Consider the following 11,020-nt stretch of genomic DNA (forward strand, 5'->3'; position numbering starts at 1 on the left):
ATTTATCTTTCTTCTCATGAAAAATTCCTTGAGCTTGTGTCCCTGAGACTTGATATCTAATGCATGGAATTTCCTACATTAAATTATGTTATCAGTGTCTTACTATCTTCACCTTTTTCATGTCTTTTGCATATGTCGTGCTGCTGTTCCAATGTGAACACCATGCACTTGCGATTAGTTTGCACTTGAGGAATCACGGAATGTACAAATCACTCTCACAATACAACAACAATAGTGCTTGTTTACTGACTGGTGACAGTAAGTAGATTGGTGATTTGTGGAGGTATGGAGGATGAATGATTGAGAGGTGGGGAAATAAAGGGGAGGAGGGTTGAGAAGAGGAGTAACTAGGAAATGACCTTGACTGGAAATACCTTCACTTCACATCGCCCAAGTTCACCTAGTCTCATGTAACGTGTTACTAAGTTGTGCAGTGGTGGGCATTCTAAGTGGTACACACTTATATTTCTATTTACTGTATATATTTGCCAGTCCGTAAATTATCCTGGTTGATAATCCGGGTTAGCTAGATATTGGAGATCTGGGACTGTACTGTACACAGTGTACTGTGCTACGTACTCACCTAGTGTTGGCATCGGTGGAGGGTAAAATTGTACACCATGTAGTACTGTACAGTGCACTTAGTCCTGTGTGGTCTAGTGACAGTAATTATGTTTACAGTAATTTCAGAATCACAACAGATCACTAGGACACGATGCACCGAGAGGCCACAAACTTTGCAACAACAACAAGCGAGGCATGGGAGGCCACAGAGTAAGTCATTGCACTTGGGTTTTGCCACCGCATTGGCACAAGAGCCGAGTACATATATACTGATACGTCTTCACTGTACGAGATCCACGGGAGAGAATGAGAGAGTGACAATAGGCTCAGCATTCTGGGTTGGCTGCTTCCACATTGCATTCGGATTGGCTGGCACATTGTGGGGTTTGCCCAGGCACCAGTTGCTACCGCACCTGAGCCAGATGCTGCTGCCAGATGCATATCTAATCGCCGGTTGCTTTTTGTTTTGGTGCTGGATATTTCATAATTCTGCTGGATGTTGCTTTAATAGAGCTGAGCAAAAAGCACCGGATATTGCATTGGGCCGGCTGTTGTGATGATGGATAATTGACAGTTTGCTGTATTTTGTTTGTTCTCCAATATTTTTTTTATTGAAAATCAAATGTTAATTGCCTGAGATGCATCTGGTACTAAAATGATTTCCCTTGAGAACATAGGTCTGTGAGAAAACAGCTTGAATTGCTGAGTCACCATCATTTATATTTACTGTAATTAACCATATAACCAAATTTTGGCGCCTTGTGGTTTAATGGGTAATTATTGCACTCCAATTGGATTGAGCCAGTGAATGTCTGTTTATATCCAAGGGGTGGTTGGGGTTTATTACTTATGTAGTGCCACTCAGGAATGAGTGAGGCTGGTCACTCTAATTTTAAATGTCAGGACCAACTGCCTAGCCCCGGGCTCCTATGCTCCTCATGATGCAACGTAGGATTGGATGATGGATGGATGGATAGTTGTGGACGACAGTGTCATGGTATTACTAAATTTCCTGTTGGAATGAAGTTTTAATTAACTAATTTTTTAGCGATGGCAGGTGATATGCATTTGTGGGCAAATGCTTTGGCTGTCCTTTTTATGATGTAATTTATATGAAAAATGGCAAAATCTACAAATGTACTGCCCTACAAGTTTACACAGCTATTTGTAATGCAATTTATGTAGGTCAAGGAGAGCATCATCCCTGTGATGCAGTGCTCATACAAGCAAACCTTGATATATAGTTGCTTGATAATTGATCACTCGCTTATGCAATCTTAAGATCCTAGCGCCATTGTTTGATATATGGCAGCCATCTTCACTTGTATGATCACTACAGTCCCATATGGTAAGATTTTTTTTTTTATATACTCTATATATAGTGCCATTTTTGCTTACACAATGAGGAACTTTCAGGTGTCATCTGCTAGCTAGCTGGTGAGCCAAGACTTGGTCCTAGACCCGAAAAAGTAACATAACTATTGTGACTACACTATTTGTCTGGATAAACTTACAGTACAAGAGTTAGCAACACTATAGACCATTAAAATCACTAAAATACTCGTTGATAAAAAATATCACACCCATGAACGAATACTTTTGACTGGCTATTTTTCATACATGTACATTGGGCTTCCATCTGGCAATCCTATATACACAGTCATTTCATTGTGTTACTGATTGGTTCAGAGCAATTGGCTTTCATATCTACATTCATATTGTCTTTTTGAGTAAGATTAGCGCTTTCTTGAAGTTTTTGTCATAGCCTTAGTTTTCTGATATATAACATTTGTGAGATACTGCCACTTGACATCTGTTTCCATAAGTCATAGGCGACCGTCCTCATGCTGGGATAAAACATAGCTCACTTTTCGCTAGATATCGGTGAAAGCGGCTGTACATGCTGTTCATTTACTAGACCATTGTGTCAATCAAGGTTTTTAAGTCCAATATTTGCATGATTCGTATGATGTACCTTGATTTATTCATTCATTCATTCATTGCCAGACGCCATGTATCCCAAACAGGGTGGTCAAGGGCTTAGAGTTAATTGTTTTACAGGGAGGGGCACTAATCCTCCACCAACCCCACTTAACACGTAGGGAGTTATGCCAACAGCATCTGGTGTTCCCAGGCGGTCACCCATCCAAGTACTAACCAGACCCAACGTTGCTTAACTTCGCTGATCGGACGGGAAGCGGTGTACTCAACGTGGTATGGCCTTGATTTATACAACGAGGAAAAAACAAGTAGACAGTTACAAGTTAGCCTAGTGTGTGTGCTGCTACATGAGGGTGATTAAACTACTTCCTTTACTCTGACGACGTAAATCATTTTATCCTTTATTCTGACGACTTTGTTCAGCTTAGGGGAGACTGAACTGGATGATGATACAGCTTCATTAACACCCTTCAGTATGAGTATTCTAAATGGTAAAATCGTTTGGCAGCAAGAATAAAACTCTATATCAGCGGACTGAAAATGTTAGGCTTCTGACATCACATTCTTGTTGAGAGGCTCAGCGGCTTACCTGATCATTTGGTACATGTTTTATGATTTATTTTACCATCCCTTCCAAAAACTGAAGGAACATACATGACTCTAAATGGCATTGGACACTTGATGCCACTTTATCTGTATTACACATTAATATCCTCTTGTACGTTATATGATGCAGACTGTCGATATGAAAATATACATACATTTTGTTTCTTCAGTTTTCATGTTTTAAATAAACATTAAGGTGGTAACTTTTTGCTGAGATGTCTATTAAATGCATGGTATTATACATTTAAAACTCAGCCATGTAATGTAATTTTGTCATAAATACAAATCAAAGGGTAGCCTAGTGGCAAAGTAATAACACTAGTAATAAAAGTAACTAGGCATTTTTTTTCTTTCTGGTGCATCAGTGCAAGCCATTAATTCCCTTTGTACATCACCTGATAGAAAAAGTCTCTCTCTCTCTCTCTCTCTCTCTCTCTCTCTCTCTCTCTCTCTCTCTCTCTCCCCCTCTTTACAGTGAGCGACTTTTGAATCTTGACGTTGCTAGGATAAGATATTGATCATAATGAAGGCTGATAAGTAGTCCCTGGTTTGATTCGGCAGCCTCTTAATTTGAGCTATCATACTTAATCCCTTTAATTCAATATAGTTCATTCTCAAACATTAACACTGGACTGATGAAACAAGCACTGGTCTTTGGTAAACATTGAGCATGGGCTGTTTTCCTATTCAGGACTGTCCCTTTAACCCATCATGTCCGGGGGTTGTTTTCACAACCCAAACCACCAGCTGGTGTTTTTCTTAAAAATCACCATTATTTAAACCATAAAATCTCAGCTAAACCTATAATATAAAAATTAGAGTATACTGTAATATGCTCTTGTAATATGATGCAGTAATCACAATAATAATAATAATACAATAACAATAATACTACAGTACACTAGATCATGTATACATGTCACCCGGATGTCCCCAGGTCATCATGTATACATGCCACTTGGGCGGGAGGGGTTAATGCACATGCGCGAGTCTCGTGGCAATATGTTAAATGCTTAAATTTACAAACTATTAAATTTCAGATAGTAGGAGGACTGTCAGTATGAAAGTTGATGTTAATAATGAGTAATAGGCAGGCCTTAATATATATATATATATCCATCCATCCATCCATTGCCAGACGCCATGTATCCCAAACAGGGTGGTCAAGGGCTTAGAGTTAATTGTTTTACAGGGAGGGGCACTAATCCTCCACCAACCCCACTTGACACGTAGGGATGCCAACAGCATCTGGTGTTCCCAGGCGGTTACCCATCCAAGTACTAACCAGACCATATATATATATATATATATATATATATATATATACAGTATATATATATATATATATGAGAGACCGGTTACAGTGTCCAGCAAATCAAATATAATTTATGCAAGATGTAGTTGTGACAGCCTGACACTTCGGTATCAAGTCTATGATCATAGATCATAAAATTCTGAAAATAAAGATCATTCTTAGTGGTTATGATTCTTCTGAGTAATATTATAGTAATTTCAATGGCATATGTCATCACTATATCTCACAGTCAGACAATGGAGTACAATAATCCATGGCTATTACAAGCATGGCAGCCAGCAAGAGACTAGTGTAGCACCGAGTTTGGAATGACTCAGCATTCTGAAAGTCCCCCATTGCAGCAGTTCCTACAAATTCACAACAAATGCCAACACAAATTTACAATCATTTTCAGTTCCAAGATGGCCAACAATATATTTGTACGGAACCATGCTTTGAGTCATTTGCAGCACTTTATCTTCATCCAGCCATCATATTTATTACTGTGCAGTGTCAGTGATTAGATAGTAATATGTTGTTGGAGTAGCAGTAGATGAAGTACAGTGAAGTGAAATACTGTAACTACAAAGTGAGTGATCATGGGTTCCAAATATGGTGCTGGTGACAACTAAAAAAAAAATGTAAGTTAGAAACTGATTAAAATACATATGGTGTGTGGTTGCCCATGTACTGAAAAATAACCCCATTGAACCTGTGTTATAAGGGAATCGGAAAGAAAGTATCAGGAAAAAAAGTAACAGTCAAAAAGTAACAACTTTTCCTAGGTTAGGTCAGGTTAGATTAGGTCAGGTTAGGTTAGGTTAGATTAGGTCAGGTTAGGTTAGGTTAGATTAGGTTAGGTTAGGTTAGATTAGCTCTTTCCCTTACGTTTTTTACTGTTACTTTTTTTCCTGATACTTTCTTTCCGGGATTCGTGACATGTACCACTTGAATGAGGATAAATTATTAATTACACAGCCAAAAAAATAGAAATGAAAATAAAGAAATGGTTTAATACAGAATGTGAAAAATCAAGAGAAAAGAAAGAGACTTGCTGTGGAATAGATACAGAAGACACAATAATGAGAGAACATATAACAACCATAAACAGACAAGAAATGATTATACAAAGATAAGGAGGGAGACTTAGAGACTGTTTGAGGAAGACATTATAAATAAAAGTAGTGATCGACCTAAGCTATTTTACAGCTACATCCGAAGCAAAACCAAAGTTAAAGATAAAATACAGTCCATTATGGATGAGTGGATTATCTGTATACAAGAAAAAGATGTTTGTGAAGCACAAGAAAAACTTCCAATCAGTTTTTACAAAAGAAAATTTTGAAAGAGATGATATGGAACATGCATGCCCACACATATTACCAGATATACAAATATCAGAATAAGAAGTACAGGAAGAGTTAAGTAAATTAGACAAAGGAAAAGCAAATGGTCCTGACAAAATTTCAGGTTGGGTGCTACATGAATGTGCAGAAGAGTTAATCAGACCACTGAATTTAATATTCAAGGAATCCTTAGGTCAAGGTAAACTACCTGACATTTGGAAGACAGCAAACATTGTTCCCCTGTTCAAGAAAGGGACTAGACAGAATCCACTCAGCCACCAACTAGTATCACTGACCAGTGTTGCAAGATACTAGAAAAGCTGATAAGAAAAGTTTGGGTAAATCATCTAGAACACAGGATGATAACAGGATCGCAGTTTGGTTTTAGAAAGGGAAAATCATGTGTTACTAATCTATAAGCTTCTATGATAGAGTTGCAGGAACATTACAGAGAAGAGAAGGATGGGTGGAGAGTATCTGTTTAGATTCCAAGAAAGCATTTGACACAGTACTGCACCAAAGACTTTTATGGAAACTGTACCATCAAGGGGGTATCTGAGGCAATCTGTACTGTTGGATGCAGGATTTTCTCAGAAAAAGGGAAATGAGAACTGTACTAAGGGGAAATTACTCATCATGAAGGGAAGTGACTAGCGGAGTTCCAAAGGGCTCAGTGCTGGCACAAATTATGTTTTTAGTATACATAAATGACACAGACAGAAACACTGGAAATGGAAGCTGTCTCAGTATGTTTGCGAATGATGCAAAAATACAAAGGAAAATTACTAACACAGATTCTTGCAAAGAGCTACAAGAAGAATTAAATAAGCTTCATGAATGAAGCAATAAATGGCAAATGGAATCTAATGTGGACAAGTGTTGTGAACAGTATTTCCTCATTTTTCGCAGGTTGGATGTTCCACCAAAACCTCATGGAACATGAAATGTCGAAGTGTGAAGTTAAGAATCAGTGGGAAAAATAGAGGAGCATTCTGGTGGGACATGTACCAACCCTATCAGGAAGTACTGTAACACCAAACAGGACCTACCCAGAATTAAATGAAGAGTGTATACTAGTGCTAAGACAGCATAACACAATAAACATGTACCTGAAAAGACTTTAAAAATGTTATAAATAGCTGCAGCACCAAAAATCCTTACCAGAAATAAAGTGAAGACTGGCTTGAGTGGCAGGTGCGGGTGTGTTGAGGGCGGATGGGCTAGTTACTAGGTGACATGGGCTACTGTATCGGCAGTCGCAAGATGGTCATCAACAAATGAACACAGGTACACGTTGTCTGCCGGCTTGGAGCGTCAAAGTGCAGGGAAACTCGCAAAGTGTGAAACAGCTTGGAAACTTTTTTCTTGCGCGAAAAACAAGGTGTTGATGTAAAATGCATTAAAATACAAGGAAATACTGTAATTAAGTTTGGTAAAAGTGAGAAAAGACCAGATTGGGATTATAAGTTCGGAAGATCAAACTTACACATATCAGAAAGGGAGAAGGGCCTAGGAGTGATTATCAGTAACAGACTATCTCTGGCTGACCACATCTGTGAGAAGGTACGGAACATGTATATATTTGCTTGCTAATATGATAATGGCATTCACATATATAAGTGAAGACATGCTGAGAAAGGTAATAACACCATTCATCAGACCAACCCTGGAGTATGCATCAGAAGTCTGGAATTCTCATCTAAAAAAACACATAGATAAGATTGAAAAAGGACAAAGGGCAGTTACAAGATAGGTACCAAGCTTTAGGGATCTAAGCTATGAAGAAAGACTAGAAAAACTGAATCTACCAACACTACAGGAGAGAAGGAAAAGAGGAGACATGATTATGCTACATAAATGCATCTCAGGGAATGAGAAAATAGACATAAATGAGTACATAACCAATGGGGAAGCATCAGCAAGAGGACACTGCAAAAAACTACGTGAAAAGAGAGGCAATAAAGACGTAAAAAAAATTCAGTTTCCCAAACAGGGCAATTGATAAGTGGAATACACTACCAAATGAAATAGTGTGTGCCAAAACTATTCATAAAAATATGGATATGTATGATAAAAATGGTTTAATACATGGGACAGTACGAGCTTGACTCATTCCCACACCCACACCCACCCACACACACACACACACACACACACACACACACACACATTGATTGAGAGAATACAAAGAACAGCAACCAAGATGGTCCCCAGTCTGACAGACCTGTCATACAGAGAGAGGCTGGAAAAACTGGATTTGCCTTCATTAGAGGAAAGGAGAAAGAGGGGAGACATGATTGCGGTGTTCAGGACCATGGTGGGAGTAGATAAAATTGACAAAGAAGATCTGTTTGTATGGGATAAGAGAGCAACAAGAGGACATGGAATGAAATTGAAAAAGTCAAGCTGCTTGAAGGATATCAAGAAATATAGCTTTCCTTACAGAAGTATAGACTTATGGAATAGCCTGGACAAAGAGATCATCCAGTCTAAAAACATAAACGAGTTTAAAGTTAAATTCGACTTATTGAGAAACAGCGACGGAAACCCACGAGCATAGTACATTCCGTGTATACCACAATTAGGTATATTCTTAAATATTTGGAACGACTTAGACAAAGAGGTGGTGCATGAGAAAAACATTCATGTGTGTAAAGGTAGACTTGATAAATGTGGATATGGAGACAGGACAACACGAGCATTGCTCAATTCCTGTATACTACAAATAGGTAAATACAAATAGGTAAATACACACACACACACACACACACCACTTATCTAATGCATGAAGAGGTTTTGTTCACAGTCTTACACTGTCTGTTATACAACACTGAAATGATTTTCACAGTATCATGAGATACTGCATAATGAGCAATCATTCTGTGAGACCCACTTCAGGCCCATTACCAACATAATACAAGGGCACCAACTTCAGTTATCTAGACATGTGATGTACTTCCCTGAGGTTGATTGTGCTGACAGGGTAATGTCCAAAAGTCAGTCCTGGGTGAAGGGGACCAAGGGGAAGGCCATAACACTTATGGCTGGAGCAAGTCGATCATTCCTGTCTTGAGATACTTGGAGGGGGGAGAATTGCAGCCTGGATTCCTGCAAGGCGGGAATCTCAAAGATAGAATCAAAGAGTAAGGGAGGCTAAGATGCCCTGCAACATTTGCCTCAAGTGCTTATGTGAATGAGTTACCAAGTTTACATGGATACTGGTTTAATGGCCATTCTTGTTCCAGGTCCATGGTGGAAATGAAGATGGTGAAGCTGATACAACAGTGTGGTCACCATGGAGCTGCTTGAATAATACATACTTCAGGTTGCCAGGATGAAGTCACACCTGGTGTTGTCTGAGTATCCTATATCCTACAAGAGGTACTTTGGTCAACAATTTGTGGGTTATACTCTTTGAGAGTCTCCTTCAGTGTAATATATATAAGTACAGTATGTGGTGTCGTGAAATTGGAACCTGGATCATTTAACTCTTTAGGTATTCTTTACAATGACTGTTGTTAATAAATATTGGGTAGAAACTAGAGGATAGCTCTTTAACTGAGAAACACTGGCAATTTCTGTCTCTGTTAGTAGTTTTTGACTTTGTAGTAGTGACACGTGTAGTTATATTTATGGTTCAGTAGCAGGTGTGTGTACATCAACAGTTACTGTTTAGTTGTAATGACCTGTATATTGATATATGCTATGTGTTGACACTAATGCTGCATATGTTGACAATTATGATTCAGTACTCTGCACTGGCAGTTGTTGTTCAAAGTACTGAGAAAATTTTGTACAAAATACTGATGTGAGTCAGTGATCATACTGATGGCAGACAGAAATGCAAATAATAGAGTCGAGCAGAGTGGAGAGTTGGCTGAGTTTGGAAGGCATTAAGAGAGCTGGGAGGGATGATGTAATGGAGGTTAAGAAAGTACCAGAAATGAAGTTAGAATGTGAGGTGAGTGAAGCAAAAATGGAGGAGGTTAAGCAAGAACCAGGTGTGAAGCTAGAGTGTGAGGTGAATGAAGAAATGTACACCAGTGATGGGATTGTCCAAGACAGAGATGCATTCTCACCTGAAGTAAAAAAGTTGAAATGTATAGAGTGTGGTAAACTCTTTAATTTTAAGAGCCAGCTTAATGAGCATACAGTAGTTCATTCCAGACTGAAGGAGTTTGAGTGTGATGAGTGTGGGAAGCTATTTGGGAAGAAAAGTAACCTCACTCAGCACATACTGATTCATTCAGGAATGAAAAAATTTGAGTGTACTGAATGTGGTAAATGGTTTGCTCAAAAAAGTACGCTCACCCGGCATCAACTGAGTCATTCAGGTGTGAAAAAGTTTAGTTGTGATGAATGTGGTAAACTGTTTGGAATGAAAAGTCACCTTAGCGATCACCTATTGATTCATTCAGAAGTGAAAAAGTTTTGTTGTGAAGAATGTGGTAAACTGTTCCATGCTAAAGGTTACCTCACAAAGCATTTACTGAGTCATTCAGGATTGAAGAAGTTCAAGTGTGATGAATGTGGTAAACAGTTCAGTTTTAAAAGTGATCTCAGAAGACACTTATTAGTAATACATTCAGGGGTGAAGGAGTTCAGCTGCAATGATTGTGGTAAGCAGTTTAACCACAAAAGCAACCTCACCAGACATCTACTCATTCATTCAGAGGCTAAGAGTAACAGCTTCAAGTGATGAATGTGGCACGGTGTTTCTAACTAAGCAGCACACAGCCAGGCCTATAGAGGGTTTGCACATTATGTTGCTGTTTAACATCTGTATTTTAAGTGGACACTGCAGATGATCATCAGGTTGGCTTGGAGAGCAGACAAACAGCAGATCGGAGTAATCACCCACATGAAAATGTTACACTCTACTTATGTCTGCTCTCTGATGGCATGTAGGCATATCAACCACAGCTGTTGATATAAGAAATTATGCCAGACGTCACATAAATAATAATTTAAGGGGTACTGACCTTGGAAAACAAATGTCTTGTACATTCACATTGCAGTCAACAATGTACAGTACCATACAGAACTAACATATGGTGATGTTTATGATTTTATAAACAGTGGAAGTAAAGTTTTCACTGGAAGGAATGCAATGTATACGAGATCCCTGAGGCTTACAAATATTTTGTTGAAGGTTGTGTCACTGTCCTGGGACCATTCCCTGTCATTATGAGTTCATGTCAAAACAAACAGATCCTCATAAGGATACTTATCATGTGGATATTTTGGAAAGAGAACTATCATTCTTCTG

The 11,020-nt window shown here is 38.7% G+C and overlaps 1 protein-coding gene and 1 non-coding gene across 2 annotated transcripts; one reads left to right on the forward strand and one right to left on the reverse strand.

Annotated features, from left to right (window-relative positions):
* Positions 1-2,673: 2,673 nt before the first annotated feature.
* On the reverse strand, positions 2,674-2,791 carry LOC145399574 (5S ribosomal RNA). The gene has a single exon (XR_013897325.1). It is a non-coding gene; the product is annotated as a 5S ribosomal RNA (ribosomal RNA).
* Positions 2,792-9,727: 6,936 nt separating this feature from the next.
* Positions 9,728-10,542, forward strand: LOC145399508 (uncharacterized). Its single transcript, XM_080272110.1, has one exon. It carries the CDS (start codon positions 9,728-9,730, stop codon positions 10,448-10,450), a length of 723 nt encoding a protein of 240 aa, XP_080128236.1. The 3' UTR covers positions 10,451-10,542.
* The last annotated feature ends 478 nt before the right edge of the window (positions 10,543-11,020 follow it).

This window comes from Coenobita brevimanus, chromosome 49 (genome assembly GCF_032717465.1).
Source record: "Coenobita brevimanus isolate Jiangsu-jjx chromosome 49, ASM3271746v2, whole genome shotgun sequence".
Lineage (NCBI taxonomy): Eukaryota > Metazoa > Arthropoda > Malacostraca > Decapoda > Coenobitidae > Coenobita > Coenobita brevimanus.